Source organism: Chrysochloris asiatica, unplaced genomic scaffold, assembly GCF_000296735.1.
Source record: "Chrysochloris asiatica unplaced genomic scaffold, ChrAsi1.0 scaffold00071, whole genome shotgun sequence".
Taxonomy (NCBI): domain Eukaryota; kingdom Metazoa; phylum Chordata; class Mammalia; order Afrosoricida; family Chrysochloridae; genus Chrysochloris; species Chrysochloris asiatica.
The window spans coordinates 10,169,479-10,189,483 of NW_006408589.1; the positions used below are offsets into that span (position 1 = coordinate 10,169,479).

General features: G+C 44.5%; 1 protein-coding gene across 1 annotated transcript in view; it reads right to left on the reverse strand.

Annotated features, from left to right (window-relative positions):
• Positions 1 to 16,109, reverse strand: part of DOCK2 (dedicator of cytokinesis 2) — a 658,261-nt gene extending 642,152 nt beyond the window's left edge. Inside the window, exon 1 of the mRNA XM_006864832.1 lies at positions 15,978 to 16,109. Coding sequence (XP_006864894.1) covers positions 15,978 to 16,020 — 43 coding nt within the window. The 5' untranslated portion in view covers positions 16,021 to 16,109. The remainder of the gene's footprint in view (positions 1 to 15,977) is intronic.
• Between the last annotated feature and the right edge of the window lie 3,896 nt (positions 16,110 to 20,005).

Genomic DNA, 20,005 nt, shown 5'->3' on the forward strand with positions numbered 1-20,005 from the left:
TTTTTCAGAAGTAGATTTTCAGGCTTTTCTTTTGAGGTACCGTTGGGTATACTTGAACCTCCAGTACAGCTAGCTGCAAAGTCATCAGTTCAAATCTACCAGCCACTCCTTGGAAACCTTATACAGGGCCTACAGGGCCACTATGAGTCCGAATCAATGAGACGGCACTTAACAACAACACATATATTCCTCTAGGAGTCAGTCCGTGGAGAATGATATCATGCTTGGTAAAGTGGAGAGACAGCCACAAAAGGAAGACCTCCAACGAGATGGATTGACAAAGTGGCAGCAACCATGGGCTCAAAAAACAATAATTGTGAGGATGGTGCAGGACCAGGCAGTGTTGCATTCTGTTCTGTATAAAGTCACTATGAGTTGGAACTGACTCAATGACACCTACCAACAAAGAAACAAAGAGTCCCTGAGTGAATTCAATGGTTAACACAGTCAGTTGCTAACCAGAAAGCTAAAGGTTCAAGACTATTCCATAGGGCTGTGGAGCACAGTTGTATTCCAACACACATGGGTTGAGGTTGTCATGAATCGGAGTTGACTCAATAGCAACTTTACTAGTTGGTGATGGTTAATTTCCTACCTGAGTCTCAGTGAGGGTAGAGACTGCATCTGTCTTGTTCAGCACTGAATTCCCAGTGCTGAAACAGAATCTAGCCCTCAGTAGCAGCTTAATCAATATTAACTGAGTTTTCAATACATACTTGTTGAGCTACAGGACATGAATGACACGAAGGGAAGGTATAGATCCCTTCTTCTGGCAAAGCTCTTTCTTGTATTTCTTGGGATCATTTCAAGAGATGCTGACCCAGCTTGGCTGTCAATTTTGATTGCACCCATCAAGTGCCTTCCAAGATGGATTCGCACCTCACCTGGGGCCCTGCCATCTGCTGACATGTTTGAAAACAAAAGCTTCAGCCAACATCAAGTGTTAATAGAGTTTAGACAAGTGGCTGCAGAAGAGACACAAAAACAATAATGCAGCAAAAAATGTCCAAATCCCTGAGCCGGGGTTTGGAGGGTTTCCACTCCAAGGAGACCCACTTTGAAATCAAGGGCCCAGGCTCATTGAAATGCAGAAACAGTTTGCCTGAAGTCCCTGGACAAGTGTTGACAGCCTCAGCACCAGGGCAACAACCTGACATTGCATCAGGGATGGTGACTGCAGCGACCCAGGAGCCACTTCTGGCAGTAACTGCAGAGCTCAAACCCAGGTCAATGACGCAGGGGGACACAGACAGAGGCTTGGTGTTCCTCCAACAACCAGGAGCCAGCAGATAGATTACAACAATAGCTAATTCTACTGACGTTTTCTAGGTACCAGACACTAGTGCAAGGGCTTTGCACACAGTAATCTATTCAACCAATACCATGTTTCATGTGGTGGATATAACCATCATTGTCTCTATCTTACAGGTAAGGAAACTGAGGTAGTTTTAAGACCAGGTCACACAGGAAGCAGTAGCTGAACCAGGATTTTAACCCAAGCCAGGCTGGCTCCAGAGCATATATATATACCACGGCACCACACCACTTCTCACTCAGATATGTACTTACACCTGTTCTGTGTCACAAGAGTTAGGGTCCTTACTGGATCTTCAAACAACTCTATGATCTGTGTATTACTGTCCTCAGTCTTTAGTGTATCCAACCAACAAGAGGAGTCCTGGTGTGGCACTGTGGGCTAATGCATCAGACTGCAAAGTCATTTGAACTTCAAGGTCGGTGGTTCAAGCTCACCAGCTGCTCCTTGGAAACCCTATACAGGGTCCTGATGGGTCAGAATCAACTCAACGGCACTTAACAACAACCACAACCAACAAGAGGGAAGCTGGAATTCCAAAAAGTCCTATAAAACAGTGGTTCTCAACCAGAAATGAATTTACCCTCCCAGACCCCTCAGGGAATTTGGCAATATCTGGAGACGTTTTTTATTGTCACAGCTTGCGCAGGCAGTGGGTAGGGTGGGGGAAGCAATAATAATGGCCTCTAGTAGGTAGTGGTCAGGAATGCCATGAAACACCCTACAAGACACAGGAGAGTTCCAAATTAAAAAAGGATCCAGCACAAAATGTCAAAAGTGTGGAGGTTGAAAATCCTGCTCTAAAACAATAAGCTGAGCTTTCACTCTCTCCTGTCCATCTCCCTTCCCTGTATGCCTATAAGCATATGCCCATACACCCACGTACACATTCTCGCATATTCATACTCACACTACTGAGTGGGAAAGAAGCTTTAGGATGAAATTAGCCAAAAGCAGAGCATGTCTACAGAAGGTCAGTAACAGGGGTGAGTGGGGTGGCTCCAGCTCTTCTGGAGATTTTGTGAAATCTGAGACAAAATGAACACACAAGAAACAAGGAACTATCTTGATAAGGAAGGGCTCAGCTATGAGGTGGTGTGACCCAGGCCACAGCAACAGTAGGCAACCAGAGGAGAGAGCAACAGAGGCCCCAAGAAGGAAGTGATACTGGAGGCAGAAGGAGGAGCAGAGAAAGAGTAAGAACTGGAGGGAGAGTCCTTGAAGAGGTAAGGGGGTGAAGGAAGGAGGAAGGGGGAAACAGGCTTGATGTATTCACAGGCCCAGGAAGGGGCAGGGCAGGGCCATCTTAATGGAGTCTCAAGGTAGAGAACTGTGGGGCGCAGTGCAGTGATTAGGTGTTTTTCAGAGAAGAGTTAAAGAACATCCCAGTTATTACTGGGCTGCTCTCACAAGTCCTTGCCTTCTGACAGGAAGACATAGGCAAGATGAGGCAATGCAGCCTATATGTACCTTATGAAGATACCAGATAGAAAAATCCTATCATCTCTGTACTACCCACCCTGTCCTGTCCACTCTTCTACCTACTACCCACCCTTCCATGCACCCTTCATCCATCCATCCAACCATCCACCCATCCATCCATTCATCCATCCATACATCTACTTATCCACTCATCCATCCATCCATCCACCCATCCATCCATCCATCCACGCATCCATTCATCCATCCATCCATCCATCCATCCATCCATCCATCCACCCACCCATCCATCCATCCATCCACACATACATCTATTTATCCATTCATCCATCCATCTACTCACCCATTCGTCCATCCACCCATCCTTCTATCCATCCATCCAATCAACAAATACTAATTAAGCATTTTATCTGTGCTGATCACACTATGCTAGAGAAGAACAAGGATCACAGACTTGCTATTATGACATTTACATTCTGGGAGGAGCCCAGATTAGTTAAACACGAGGCTGCAAGGAAATATGATGGGGTGATAGCAGGAATTATCATTGCATGAAAGCATAGAGTACACACTGTTTGACCTGGGAAATGGGGACATTAGTACTACTGGATCACTTTGCCACCTAACACAGAGATAACTACAGGATTGTAAGTGTCATGATGGCAAAGACTGTTTTGTTCAACTCTGGGACCCAATACTGAGTTCAGGTCCATTACTTAATATACATTCATTGAACTTAACTGATCTGAATAAATGATAAAAATTGTTCTCTGACTCCTGGAAACTCCTGGTTCCAAGAACTCACACCTTGGGCAGAATGCTTTGCCCATGTATGTTGTATCACTAACACAACACCTTTGACCAGGGACCTACATTGGATTCCATGAATGGGCTCTGGTAGCCCTACAATGTAAAACTGCACATGCACATTCTTTTTTGTGTGGGGGGGCAGAGGGTTTACAGCTTTCATGAAATTTCCAAGGGTTCCCCTACTGCAATAAATATGAGTTTATCTGACCTACGACATCCCTGCTATTGTATTGGCTGTTCAGTGGACTCAAAGTTGACCCCAATAGGGCCTTGTCCTGAGACTATGCACTATCTAGTGGGGGACCTGTGGCTACATAATCAAAGACAAGACAAAAAGTTAGGAGTCCTGGTGTGCTACTGTGGGAGAAAGCTCTGGATCACAAGGTTGGTTTGAACCACAAGACTGGCAGTTCAAACTCACCAGCCACTCCATAGGAACCCTATACAGGCTCACTATGAGTCAGAACTGACTTGACGGCACTTAACACACACAGAGAGAATGATAGAACAGAAAAAGATCTCTTCCAGGGATGAATGAGGTGTCAGAAAAGTGTCCGAGAGAGGCTGCATTGCAATGAGACCTTGAATTCCATAGAAGAGAAAAGTATTGGGGAGCAGAGGAAGAGAGGGCTAGCATTCCATGATGGGAAACAGCTTGTGCAAAGAGACAAAGGTGAGCAAGAAAGAGCTAGTCTTGTGTCAAAAGCACAAAGGCATGCAGGGGAAAGACAGGAAGAAGGCGAAGAAAGATAGCCCTTATATGCCTGCTTGCTTTCCTCAAGAGTTTGCAGCCTAATCTCCAAGTAACAGGCAGCCACTGGTCATCTTTGCCTGGGAGCAGCCTTGCTGTTAGTAGAAAGATTGCAGGTTCTAAGGAGCTCTGGTAGTGTAGTGGTTACGAATAGGGCTGCGAACCTTAAGGTTAGCGGTTCGAAACTACCAGCCACTCCGCGGGAGAAAGATGAGGCTTTCTACTCCCGTAAAGATTTACACCCTCGGAAACCCTGTACAGGGTCGCTATTGGTCGGAACCGACTCGACGGCACTTAACAACAACAACAACAAATAGCCAGACCCCTAGAGTTCAACTCTCTGCAACAACATTATTGGTTTCAAATGAGTGATGATCTTCAATTGACTGTCTGAACCCCACATTTCCAACTGTAAAAGGTAGACACCAACAGTATCAACCTCAAGTTGTTGGGGAAATGAAAAAAAATGGGTAAGGTTTTTGGCATGCAGTTTTATGTGCATGCTGGGAAGAGTGGAGAGAGGTGAACTACGGATCGAGTTGTCCCATACTATCTGGTAGTATAGTGGTTATGAGTAGGGCTGCTAACCTCAAGGTCAGCAGTTCAAAACTACCAGCAGTACCATGGAAGAAAAATGAGGCTTTCTGCTTCCATAAAGATTTACAGCCTCAGAAACCCTAATAGGGTCACTATGAGTCAGCACCAACTCCACAGCACACCACCACCACCATAGCCACCATTGTTTTGTTGTTGTTAGGTGCCATAGAGTCGGTACTGACTCATAGCTATCTTAAGCACAGCAGAACGAAACACTGCCCCATCCTGGGCCAACCTCACTACTGTTGCCACACTTCAGTCCATCGATGTTGACACTTGGTCACCATACTACTTTAAAAAAAAAGCGGACAGACAGCAGCAGACAAGAATTTAGAGAGGCACTCTGCCCCATGTCCATCACCACAGTGCTGTTGCTTTGATCCCCAGGGTCTGAAATGTTCATCAAGAGAGGCATGAGGCACTCTTCCCTTACTACTGGGACATAAAGGTGGAGGCAGTGTCTCCAGAAAGTCACTTTTATATGACCAGGAGGCCCATATGGAGAGAGAGGAGGGTTCTAAGAGCCATCCTGTTGCATTCACACATCTGGATGAACTTCACAGTCACTGTCCCAGTGAAATGCAGGGAGGTCTGAGTGCAGTGCTGTGGGTGGGGGGGCAGAGAAACAGTAGGATATGGGTTCTGTTATATGGAAGGGACACGTTTACAAGCACTAAAGTCATGTACAAGAGGCGGACACGGGGATGATAGCCTACTTCCAAGTCAAGCTGAGGACAAAAAAAAAGTTAAATGATAAAGAGAAGTATCCATAAGGGCTCTGAGGATGATAGGAAAGATGGCTGAACACCTGGGTCCTTGTGAATGATCCCAGCCTGTCATTGTGTGCCTTTGAGTGATTCCAAGTCATAGTCACTGGACAGAGTAGAGCAGAACTGTAACAAAGGGTTTATCATCTTCATGGGAGCTGATCACCATGTTTTTTCTCCCATGGAGCCACTGATGGTTTCAAAAGGAAGACCTTTCAGTTTAGCAGCCAAATGCTTAGCCATGGCACCACCAGGGTTCCATACGGCCCCATAACAAGTGTTATAAAATAATAGTTAATGTAGAGTACTTAGGCTACACTAGCTACAGTAGGCTGCTTATCATCAAGAAGCCCTGGAGATGTGGTAGGTGTTGGGCTATTAATCCCAAGATTGGCAGTTCAAACCCACCAGCTGCTCCACAGAAGAAAGATGAGTCTGTCTGCTCCTATAAAGATTCAGTCTTGGAAACTCTATGTAGGGTCATTATGAGCCAAAATCGATTTGATGGCCTTTGATAGGAGAGGGGAGGTTTGGTTTCATTCCCTCTCTCAGCATCTCATTTCCTTGGTTTCTTCTCTTCCTCCAGCTCAAATGCCACCTCCTCAGAGAAGGTCTCTCTGACCACTCCATCTAAATTCAGTCCCCACCTCTACCTCATTATCAGTACTAACTGGTCTTTTGTTTCAGAGCACGTATATAATTTTTATTTATTCTTTTGCTTGTTATGTCTAATAACTATTGCATCACTGGGAGTCTAAGCTCTTGAAGAGTTCTGGTCTGTTTCAATCTTGTACAGTCAATACTTGCCATATACCAGAGCCTAATGAACCTCTACTGATTGAATGCTGAATGAATGAGTGCTTCCAATACAGTATTTCCTTTAGAGCTCACGTTGTTGTGTGTCACTGAATTGAATCTGTCTCACAGTGATCCTATAGGACAGAGTAGGACTGCCCCATAGGCCTACCTAGGCTGTAATCTTTTTTTTTTTTTTTTAGTTTTTATTGTAAAGTAAGTGATAGTTTACATGGGAGTACATCAGTTTTACATTCACCCTGTCGTGTTTCATTTCATTGCAATGATTACAATCCCCTCCATGCATCATCAAACAACCAAAGGGTTCACTTGCCCCTGGCTGTCAGCACACAGCTCCTCTTCCTCCCTGAGTCCAGAGTTCCCAGATGCTCCATCTCTCATTGTCTCTGTCTCTACCTCTGGTGTCAATGCTTCTCTGTATAGGGTCCCACACTCCGATCTTCTCCCTTGATGGTCCCAGGGACCTCCGTTCCTGGACTATAACATCAACCACTCTCCTCCTTTTGCTACAAAAAGATGTTTTACCTTTACATTTCCAACCCTCACAGTCAGTCTTGATAACAATTATTCACTATTGAACTATAAGAGTCTTATTCCCATCTCCTTTTACCAGCTTCGTCTAGACAGGTTGGAAACCATTCAGTGGCGATTCTAGCTTCCTCCATACCCTCTGGACCTAGGCTCCCTCATGAAAGCTGGTAAGCCAGTCAGTCATTTTGTGCCTTTGTAGCCACCCACCCACCCATTTTGGGTAACCAGTGGTGTGGCACTGTGGGTTAATGCACCAGACTGCAAGGTCGTTTGAACTGCAGGGTCGGCAGTTCAAGCTCACCAGCTGCTCCTTGGAAACTCTATACAGGGTCGCTATGGGTCGGAACCGACTCGACGGCACTTAACAACAACAACAATGTCTAAGTTGCCCATCCCTGTCAGCCTCTGTACCAAGGGGGTGGGAATGATCCCTGAAAAGATTCGTTCTCTCTTTTGAGCTACTACATCCATAAGTATAGGTCAAGTTCATCAAATTGTAGCCGATTACTCTTTTTTTTCCTCTTCTTTCTTCCTCTGGTCGAGTTCTGATCATCCAGCCATTGAAGCCAGGTCAAGTGGGTACTATCTGCAAGTATGGGTGTTCTTATGCATCTCCCCTCACTTCACTCTCTGTTCTAGTCCTCTGTGGCCATGTCACTGTCTCTGGGCCCAATAGTTCCCAGGTCTTGCTAGGCTGTAATCTTGAAAAGAGCAGATCCTCAGGTCTTTTCTTCTTTGTTAGGAGCCAAACACTTAACCACTGTGCCTCCAGTGGTTTCCTAGAAAAACTTATAATTCAGTTTCTATTATTATCCCCATACACAGACAAGAAGAAGGAAAGAAGGAAATCCACCAGGAAAATCTTTCAGTACAATGATGGGTTTAGTGAGGAAACCCTGGACTTGGACTCAGAAAATCTAGCTTCTAGGTATAGCTCCTTTCCTTTCTAGCTGGGTCACTTCAACTCTCTGGTCCTCAGTTGCCTCCTCTGTGAAATAAAGATTAAAAATTCCAAGCTCTCAGAGAGGAATATGAGGGTGAAACATGACAGGACACATGCTTGTTAAATGTCCCATGCTGTAATAAGAAGAGATAATGCTATATCAAGACAATGTCAATGACAACATGGAGAAAGGGCCTATCCAGGGAAGTCCTGTATGCAATTCCTTTGTTCCAGCTGCCCAGACCCAAACCCTTGACTCCTCTCTTTCTCTCATGCCCACAGTCCCTCCATCAGGAGACTCCCATTTTCTCCAGATATAACATATACAGCCAGAATCTAGGCATGCCTCACCACCTGCAATCTCATAGAGACACTGCCATTTGTTGCCTGGGTTCTTGCAGTAGCCGTCACACTGGTCTCTCACATTTAATTCCCCTTCTATCTACTTGCCATAAAACTGTGGGAATGACCCTTTAAAATATAAGACAGATCAGTGTACAACTCTGCTTAAACCTCTACCATATTCCCCCTTCCATGTCTTTGAATTGTGGTGTTGGAAGAGAATACTAAAAGTGCCATGGACTGCCAAAAGAACCAATATATCTGTTTTGGAAGAAGTGCAGCCAGAGTGCTCCTTGGAGGACAAGATGGCTAAACTTCATCTCTAATACTTTGGACATATTGTCCGGAGGGAATCGTCGCTGGAGAAGGATGTCATGCTGGGTAAGATGGAGGGTCAGAGAAAAAGAGGAAGACCCCCAACGGGATGGATCAGCCAGGTGGCATCATTGATGGCATCAAGTGTGGCAGCGGTAGTGAGGTTGGCCCAGGATCAGACATTGTTCCGTTCTGCTGTGCATGGGGTCGCTATGAGTAGGTTCCGACTTGATGGCAGCTGACAACAATGCATAGTAAAAGTCCAAGTCCCTACCACACCTGCAAGGCACTACTCAATGTGATCTCCCCTCACTGAATCATTTCGATCTCTCTTGCCTCTTTACTCCACGCCAGTCACAATGACCTCCCACATACCAGAAAGGCTTTGCATTGACTGTTCTACCAAACACATTCTTTCCTAAGGCAACTCCCTTACTGCCACCATCAGTGAGGCAAGCAGCAAAATCCTTTTTCCTGGGCAAACCCTCAAGGTTCAGCCCATATCAGATCTTGTGTTGCCTCACAAATGCCTGCTAAGCATCTCTGTTGTCCAGATCCTGGATGGGGCCCCAGGGTACCAACTCCAGTCACACTGTCTACCTATGTTTCCTTCCACCAAACCAAGTTTAGTTTTGGTTCCAAGGGGCTATGTATTGTCAAGGAGTTCTGAATACCCTGGAAGGAGAGAGGTCTGGAAATGTACCCATATCAGCCTTCCAATCCCAGTTCCTGCAACTACAACTTTCAACCAATGCAGAAGCTGACAGTGTTCTGGTGGGGGGTCAGGGGACAGAAATGTCTTTCTACAAGGAGAACTGTAAGCAGAAGCTTACAAACTCAGCCTAACTGCTTTTCAATTCACACCAATTAAAGGAAGTGAGGAGAAGGGGGAACATTCCTATTGAAGGGAACATTTGTGGTGTCTCTACTCAGATCCTCTGGAGTTGGGTGGTGATGAACATTCTCATTATCTATTTGCAGAACATATGCTGCTGAACACAGACTGTGGCACCCATGTGTAATTGACTATTAAACTAAATGTCTGTAAGCATTTCTAAAACAAATCCTAGGGTCCAGAAATTAGCAGAACACTGTGTGTCCACATTGCCTATTTCAAAATACAACAGCAATATAAGGATGCTGATGTGAGAAAGAAGTGAGGCTTAGAAAACACAATCTGTCATCCAGGCTCATTCAGACACAGACATGATGGTGGAGGCAGGATGGCCACTGCCTTATAAGAGCTCCAAAAACTGAGGGATCAGGGCAATCTCTACATTTGAACTCAAAAAAACTGGCCCAGCTGATACTCCAAAAGCAACATCCTCCAAGTTGCTGAAGCATCTCACAAGTTGCTGAAGCATCAGAAAGGATGAAACCCAGACACCTAGGAATTGGTGGCAGGGAGGAATTAGATTTCCAATCCATGTTTCTGCTGCCTCCAGCCTAATTCTGTAGACCAACCCAAAGACAGAATCTGCCTCTGTAACCAAGCTAGGCTCCCAAGCTTTTCTGTTAGACTTATTTTCCCTATAATTCCTGAGAGGGTTTCTCAGACCGTTTCTCAGACTATAATTGAAATACCCTCTACCTCCGCCACACACAATCACACAGGCACACAATATACTCATTCATGGAACTACTTCTCATTATTACAATAGCACAATTCACAACTTGCAATTATATACTTAATTTCTGTAATTACAAACTTCTTTTTTGTCTTCCTCATGTACTATAAGCTCCAAGAGAGTAGGAACCATATTAGTCTAGTTCCAGAAATCTCAGTGTCTAGCACAGTGCTTGGCACATAGGGGATACCCAATACATATTTAAGAAAAAAATAAAAAATGGATGAATGAGTTAAAAAGTGAGCATGTAAATGATGTTTTCTAGCTATTAACTGTTGAGTTCGGCAACACAAGTATAATAGGCCCCTCTGTAATGGAATTGTGTGTTCAGTGTGTTTGACATGCATGTTCCATTCATGCCTCCTCATCAGAGAATCTATCCCCACCCCTAACTCCTGCTGGGTATGCACTAAGCCACATGAGCCCATCCCATAATCACAGCTCGATGGACCAGGCAGGGGGAACATCCTGGTAAGAGTGTGGTCCATTCCTAGGTCAGCAAGGGACTCAAATTGGATGGCCTTTCTTGAAAAGATGAGTCAAGCCACACAGAACTTCTCTCTTGGCACTCTGAACAAATAGATATGGAAAGATGGTTCCGTAGATATTTAAATTATAAGACCAGGCAGAGTTGGAGCTGGTCGCATGCTGGAGCTACCATCTTGGGGTTATTGGAATATCAGAATTATGAGGAAGTGGAGGAATCGGGTCGACTTAACAAGGAAAAAAAGAGAACAGAGTCCATGTGTTTAAGTGAAGCAAGAAGCCACAAGAAGACAGAACCATGTTTTCAGAGTAGGATGGCATCTCTACCCCCATGTCCCTACTAGGACACTATCAGAGTCTGCATTGGTTGAGAGTCTCAGTAGCAGAAGCTGAGGTTGGAGGGGAACAGGACTGATGATGTAGGCACATTTCTAGAGCCCTCTCAAGAAGATGGTCCAGGGTATTCAGAGCTTCGTTTCTTGAAGCAAGGTCTGGCTGCTCATGAATTTCCATGAGACTCTCCTTAAAATACACACCCCCAACAGATATACATGCCACATATTCCTTGTAATTTTGAGCACATTTTGTTCCTGTAATAAGAACCCCTGCTGTTGTTACACAGTCCTCACTCGAAATCTATCAGTCTGTGTGAATCCGCTCTGTCCAGGAGCCTGGGATAAGTAACAGCAGCTAGAGGGAATGACAGATTACTCCATGTTCCCCAACCAAAACATGGAAATGACTATCTGCTTTGATTGAGCCTTTTAAATAAATCCCCTGCCCCTGGGAAACTAAGAGAAAGCAAAAATTTTCCCACATCACATTTTAGACCCAGTCCTGGTGTGGCGCTGTGGGTTAATGCTTGAGACTGCAAAGCCATTTGAACTGCAAGGTCAGCGGTTCCAGCTCACCAGTCACTCCTCGGAAACCCTATATAGGGTCACTATGGATCAGAACTTAACAACAACAACAACCACTAGAGCTAAGTTTCATAGAGAACAAATTTCTTAGCAAAACTGAAGCCACCACACAAAGCCCCCTGGCTGGCACAACTTCTGGCTTAGCAAATTTGTTTTATACTCACTCTCCATGAGCAAATCCTTACCTTGACAACTTCGCTTACAGTCCTTAAATACCATGTTGTTTGGTATTGTGTGCCACTGAGTCGGTTCCTACACATAGTGACCCGGTATAGGGTTTCCAACAGTGGCTAGTGAGTTTGAACTACCGACTTTTCAGCTAGCAGTCCAGTGCTTATCTTGCCATACCACACCAGATCATTCCCAATATCCTTTCTCTCCTCCTTCCTTAGAAATAGAACCACACTGAACAACAACAATGGCTGGCTAGATTACAGACTACTTCCCTTGCAGCTAAGTTTGACCATGTGACTACGTTTTAGCCAATAGCATATTGGGAGTGCTAAGTGTGTCTTTGGGTTGTTGTTGTTGTGTGCCCTGGAGTCGGTTCCAACTCATAGTGACTCTGTACAGGGTTTCCGAGGCTGGAAATCTTTACGGGAGCAGAAAGCCTCATCTTTTTCCCATGGAACAGCTGGTAGTTTCGAACTGCTGACCTTGAGGTTCGCAGCCCGATCTGTAACCACTACACTACCAGAGCTCCATGTGTCTTTGGGTAAGTGGCCTTTAAAGAAAAGGTCATGACCTTCTTGTTCCCTTCATCCATTTTTCAGTCTGGAAGGCAGACTAAAGGGTTGAAGCTTAAGAAGTTAGCTTGGTCCATGAGCAGAGAGCCACATGTCAAGGATGGAAGTGGAGGGAACAGAACAAGTTGTCCTACTAGCTCTTTACTCACCATCTCTGAAATTTTTGTGTGAGACAGAAATAAAGTTCCAACTTGATGAAACCACTCTTTTGGAGGTTTTCTGATATCCACAGTCAAACTTAATTCTAACTGATGCTATTGTTTTCTCTTTCTATCTCTTCCTTTCCTGACCTCCCTTCTCTCCTCCAAAGAGAAAACTCTTGTCACTGACAGATTGTTGGACATAGAAGTTTAAGATAGTTAACAGCTATATGGAAATGTTCATTATAAGTGGACTACAGCAAGATTAATTCATCAACTAGTCATCTACTTCCCTTCTTTTAGGTTTAATCCTTGTCCTTCCTCCTCCATTAATTATACTAATTATAATTAATGTGTGTCTTCCTACAGGACACATGTCTGCTCAAATACTCCAGAAGCTTCCCAATAATCACAGAATGAAGTCCAAGCTTATTAGCTTGGCATTCCAAGACCTTCACAATCTGGCCATAACATACATTTCAATGTCCTTTTTAAGTACAAGTATCTACTAAAACCAAACTGGACACTCTATTGTTTGATCCACATGCCACATGTATTTCAGCCATGACATTTCCCTTCCTGGATGCTCTCCAAGTACATGTAAAGAGCCTCTGGTATGCAGTCAACTGAATTGAAGACCCAATTCCAGTACTTCCACGTTCTGTGACCCCATGCATGGCTTTAGTTCTTTGTCTTCTTCCCAAGTCCTCATGTTCATTGTTGTGGGATGAGTTGTATCCCCCAAAAAAGACACATTGATGTCCTAACCACCAGTATCTGTGAATGTTACTTTATTTAGAAATAGGATCTTACAGAAAGAATGTCATGTGGTAACAGGAAAGATTAGAATGATGTATCTATAAGCCAAGGAACTCGAAGGAATGGAGTAGCAGCATCAGAAGTCATGAGTAGGTATGGGACAGATTCTCCCTGGAGCCATCAGAGAAATCATGTCCCTGTTAACACCTTGATTTTGACGTTCTAGCCTCCAGAAGAGTAAGAGAATAAATTCCTGTTGTTTTGTGAAAAATTGTCACAGTGTGGTTAGGAGACCAACACAATATTCATGACCTCACAAGTTCAGCATAAAAAACTGCTTTGGAAGTATTAATACATGGACTTACAGTGAGAAAAACTAGAACACAGATCACCCTGCAAATTCAGATGCTGTCAGAACTAGAACCCAGCCACCTTACTCCCAGGCCACTGCTCTTTCAAATGGATGACTCAATTCTCCCATCCCATTGTTACGTAAGCCTTGCCCTTCCCTTTGTCCACCTGGAGCCTGCAGAGGAAAGGCGGAGGTAATTTCCATTAGTTCTGACATTCACCTGCAGGGAAAGGGTAGAGAGCCACAGTCCTTTTGAAGTCCCAAAAGGTAGATTTGTCATAAGTAGGCACGAAGAATGACAGTTATACCACCAGATCAAGAATACTGGGGCCTAGCAGAGTTCCCAACCCCTGAGCTAACACAGGTGGGACTTCGTCTGCTAGGGAGGGTGGAAATCCCCTGCATCCTATGACAGCACAGAGTCAACTGTGCCCCCATGGAGTGAATAGAGTCTAACATAACAATAAATAACATTTAGTCAACATTACTTGGTGGAGTCATCATGCTAGGCACTTCCCACATATTCATTCATTTAATCTTCCCACAAACCTAGGAAGCAGCCCCATTACACAGAGAAGGAAACTGAGTGAGGCCTGCAGAGGTAAGGAAGTTCTCCAAGGTCACAGAGCTGGAACGTGTTGGAGGCTAGACTAGAAGAGCCTGCAGTCTGGTCTTTACTCCATCACACAGGACACACACTGAGGGTGCAGACTGAAGCTGCTACGACAGTGGGTAGGGCCCTACTCCCTCTCCACTGACTTCCAGCTTGCCCTCTGGCTGCCCTGGCACATTTTCTCTTCAGTCTACCCAGCTTCCTCCACACTGGCTTCAGCGCCAATCTGCTCATGCCCCTCCCCTGCTCATAAAATCCTCCATGACTCCTCATGTCTAAGTAGAAAAAGCCTCAGCTTTGTAGCCTGACATTCACAGTTCTCCAAAACGAGGCTTCAGTTTCCCAGGAGCTTAATCATTCCTTTCAGTGTACCATTCCCTCAAGGCAAACGGTGCTACTTAGTTCTTCTTCCCTGGTCATGTCCTTGCTGTCCAGCTTTCACCTAGGTCTCACCACCACCACCACTATACACACAGGGCCAGTTTCATTTTAAAGTCTCCTTTTCCTTGCAAAGATTAGCAGACCCATTTCCCCAGTTGGGAGAGCTAGAGTTAGAGACATTTTGAAGTTTGAAGTCCTTAGTGAGTCTAATTTCAATTCCCCATTTTATAGATGGAGAAACTGAGCTCACTTGACTAACGGCAGTTATCTATTATCAACAGCAACAATGTTGTTCTATGAACGGAGATCACTCATCTTCAAGGTTACGGCAGTGCCAAGTGCCCAGAAAATGACTGGGTAAATGGATAAATGCTGAGCTCTCCAAAGTGGTTTCCAAGCACTTGGTTTCTAAGCACTGATCTAGGGACCCTCGGAATCCCTTCATTCTTAGAGCTTAAGTCCTCCAACCTCTGACTTCCTGAATCTTCATCTCTAGGGGTGGTGTCTGGTATCTCTCTGCCAGTGTAACAAACTACAAGCGATTTTTAAATTCACACTTAAGTGTGAAAACCACAGTAAGCAGTAAGCGCATGGGGATTGCACAACAGATACCACTTAGTAGAAAAATTTTCAGTACCTGTGCCTCCCTGCCCGCAGCCGCCACTTCCGCCCCTGAGTTTGAGGCCGAGGCCTCTGGGAGCTTAGATGGCTGACACTGAAGAGATGGCTTCTAGGTTATCCACAGATAAACAGGCAAGGAGCCTTCCTCTTCAAAGGCTCCAGGGGCCGAGTGAAGGGTCCCGCCCTGCAGCCCCACGCCCAAAGCCTGCACAGCCCTCTGGATGCTCTGCCAAATCAGGTCATCTGACCCAGAAGGAACAAACCAGGGAAGCAGCAGACGGGTGTCCATATAGAGAGGACTGGAGGGAAACGTGCTGGGCCGCGCGCAAGGCCTAGCCAGGAGAGAGAGCTGTGCTCTCTCTCAGAAGCTAAGTCTCAAGAAGGGGCGATGAAGGCTGCTTCTTGGAGTGCTGAACCGGGAGCATAATGCCAGGTTGTCAAGCGCTCAGTTCGCCTTCATCTCAGAAATATAATAATGACTCGGGGAGAGGGTGACAGGCGCCGGTTGGGAGCACCTTCTTTTCTCCCTGCCTTCACTTCCTCGCTTACCTAGCCCTGCAGCAGGCTGAGAAAGCCACTTCGCCCTGGGACCCTGAGTCAGCGCGCCCAGCCCACGCCCGCGGTGCGGGTCCACAGCATCTTCCTGGGAGCCCCTCTCCAGCCACCTGCCTTGCTCCCTGTGGCGCACCCCATGCCCCACCTACCTACGCCGTGTCGCTCCCTGTCAGTTTTGCGCCAGGGAGCCATGGTTGTCGGACCTGCGGGCACCGAGCGTCGTCGTGTGGGGAAACCGGCAGGAGGTGGCTAGGCGCACTGCCGGGCCCCACTTCCTTCCTCTTTTCAAACTCCCTCTCCGGGCCTGCCCTCCCCTTCTTAGTGCTCCTCTCTCTCCTCTTCCCTCCAATTAGACAAGAGCACACTAGAAGGCTAGTGGATAGAAGGACTTTGCAACCCTGGGAGGGACCCTTCCTATCGCCCCCACAGGTGAGTACACAGGCCACCACAAGAGCAGAAAGGTACCTATTCCTGAGCCAAGTGAGAACCAACAGTAGTCCTCCTCAACAAGAGTTGTAAAATCACATCTGGATTAAAATCCAGGCTCTGCTCCTTGCTTGTCAGCTGTCACCAGGCCAGATTACTTAGTTCTTCGAAATTTCCATTTTCTGATCTGTAAAATGGGATATTAGTACCTACTTCACATGGTGTCCTAGTGTGGCACTGTGGGTTAATGCGCCAGACTGCAAAGCCGTTTGAACTGCAAGATCAGCTGTTCAAGCTCACCAGCTGCTCCTTGGAAACCCTATACAGGGTCGCTATGGGTCAGAATCGACTTGATGACACTTAACAGCAACAACCTACTTCACATGGTTGGAGTCCTGTTGTGGCATTCTAGGATTGGACTACTAACCACGAGGTCGGCAGTCCAAACTCACCAGCCGCTCCTTGGAAACCGTATACAGGGTCTCTATGAGTTGGAACCGACTGGATGGCACTCAACAATAAGAACTAACCACAAGGTCAGTGGTTCAAACCCACCAGTTGCTCCTTGGAAACCCTGTATAGGGTCATTATGAGTCTGAATCAGAATCAACTTGATGACACTTAACAACTAGCCACAAGGTCGGGGTTCAAATCCACCAGCTACTGCTTTGAACTCTATAAAGAGTCACTGTGTGTAGAAACCGACTCCATGGCACTTAACAATGATAGTAGTGAAACCAGATTGTGAAGACTGTTCTTCCATAGTACTACTGGGTGAGCTCAAACTGTTAATCTTTAGATTAATAGATAAAATAAACATCCATGTGGAAGGAGTAATTTGTGGATTTTACCCTTTCAGTGTCACCAACCCATCTGAAATCAGATTAAGGCTCAGGACACTGGCATCTGAATGTACAAACACACAAAATCAGATTAAGGCTCAGGACACTGGCATCTGAATGCACAAACACACAAGTTCACTAAGGGTATCTGTATATCAAGGATGCTCTAACACTAGGAGTAGCCGACCCCAAGAAAAGAGGTAAAGAATTAGGCTAATGAAGATATTCCCCCTCAAAAATCCTATTTTTGCTCTAGGAGCAGATACTATCAAGAAATAAAATATCTCTTTGATGCACAGTGATAAGGCTGTAGCTAAGTCTTCCATAATTTGCTTTCCTTATTCCTAACTCTCACTACCCCTTTCTGCCTTACATTAGAGAGTCAATAAGATAGATTAGGCAATATCACAGCTGACAGGCAGCCATGGCAAAATATTCATTTCATTTTATCTAAAGTTATTTCCTTTTCAGTTTTCTACAGCACAAATTGGGTGGTGTCTTTTATAGAAAGCAGTTGCATTTGTCATAATTCCTACAGGAAAACAGAATTAGTAGGATATATGAGGGTGCTTCAAAAATGTGGAATGAAAAGATAATGGAATTTTTTTCCCACAAACTTTTTGAAGCCCCTCCATATATATATATACATATATTGTTGTTGTTAAGTGTCTTCAAATCAGTTCTGACTCATAGTTAACCTTCAGTTTTGTTGTTGTTGTTGTTGGGGGAATGATAATCTTCCTTTCTAACTTTTGACAGCATATGGAAAAAGTAAAGGAGCTTGGCATTCCTTATGAATCAAACAGCATTAGTGATAATCATATAAGCATTGTTGTGTCTTGTCATTTTAGGCTAAATTCATTACAGAGCTTCAAGTCTGCAGCAAAAGCTCATTCTCAAAGTCACTCAGGGTTGATTGTTTTTGTTGTTAAGTACCGTGGAGTCGGTTCCGACTCACAGTGACCCTGTCCGTGATTTCTGAGGCTGTAAATCTTTATGGGAGCAGAAAGCCTCATCTTTTTCCTGAAGAATGGCTGGTAGTTTCGAACTGCCAACCTTGAGGTTAGCAGCCCGTTTCTTAACTACTACGTTACCAGAGATAATAGTGAGTAAAATCTTTTCTCATTATAAAATAATTCCAATCTCAATCCTGAGCTCCAAAAGCCACAGCTGGCCTTAACAACTAAGTCATAAAACTGCTGTATGGTTGTTGTTGTTGTTTTTATGTACCGTGGAGTCGGTTCCGACTCATAGCTACCCTGCACAGGGTTTCCGAAGCTGTAAATCTTTATGGGAGCAGAAAGCCTCATCTTTCTACCGCGGAACAGCTGGCAGTTTCGAACTGCTGACCTTGAGGTTCACAGCCCAATTCGTAAACCACTAAGCTACTAGAGCTGTATGGTAGGTAATAGAAAACATTCAACTTCCATTTCTGGCAAAAATTCACAAAACAAACAATGCCAAAGTTCAAAAGACATAAGCTCCCTTTTGACACTAATGGTTTAATAATACCTGGTAGATTTCAATATTTTCCACAGAGTGTCTAATGATGAATATTACAACAGGCTTTAAACAACTTATGTTTTTACAAGCTTTGTAAATATGTCCAAGTAAACATCAGACCTGTTTTAACCACTTTCAATGATAACACATCTTAGCAGATTCCACTCCAGGTTGTACTGAAATACTGTTTCCTCTACTTCTCTGGAAATATTCTTATTCATAATTTTCCAGACATATTATTTACTGAGGTGAAGTATCCTTTTACTTCAAACTCATACTCAAGTTAACAACTGAGCATCTGTCAACTTATCAAGAGTCAAAGAATTTCTAGAAATCGCTTCCCTTATCTTTAAATACTCTATTGATGACCCTGTACAGGGTTTCCAAGGCTGTAAATCTTTACAGGAGCAGAAAGCCTCATCTTTCTCCCATGTGTTTCAAACTACTGGTTCACAGCCCAGTTCGTAACTACTATGCTACATGGCTATGCCCCCAAAATACGGTATTTATGGTCAATGAAATTTACATTTCATATTTTTCGAGTGTCACGAAATATTATTTTATTAGTTTCTTTTTAATCATTCCAAGCTAAAAACTATTCTTAGCTGATAAAAACCCATTGCCATTGAGTCACTTCAGACTCCTAGCAACACAACAAGACTGGGTAGAACTGCACCCTAGAACTTCTGAGGCTATACATCTTTATGGGCGCAAACAGCGTCATCTTTCTCCTGTGGGGTCGCTGGTGAGTTTGAAGTGCTGAACTTTCAGTTAGCAGTTTGATGCTTAACCCACTGCAACACCAAGTCTCCTTTCTTAGCTGATGTTATTCTTGTTAAGTGACTTCAAGTTGTTGTGAGTCATAGCGACCCTTCTATAGGGTTTACGAAGTGTGACTGGTGGGTTTAAATCATTCACATTGCAGTTAGCAGTCCAGTGTTTATTCTACAGCATCACAGGTGATGGACCAGATTTGGTCAATGGTCCATAGATTACCACTCTTCTTTTTCTTTTTTACCATTTTATTGTAAATTGAACTTGTTTACAGAGCAGATCGTCAGTTTTACATGAAACAAATCATACACTTTGTTTCATCTCAGTGATTATAAACCCCTCCGTGTAACAACAGTTATCCCACTTCCTCCCTGTGATGCTTATTTCTGTTCTATTCTCTTTCCAACCCTTCTGAACTTTGGTCTTAGGTAAATGTTGCCTTTTTGATCTTGAATGATTGATCATTCCATGATGAGCAGACCTTACTAGTGTTGTTTCACTCTATATAACTTTCTACTAGTTGTCTGAACCAATTGTTGTTGTTGTTGTTGTTGTTGTCAGGTGCCATCGAGTCAGAACCGACTCATAGTGACCCCATGCACAGCAGAATGAAACAATGTCCGATCCTGGGC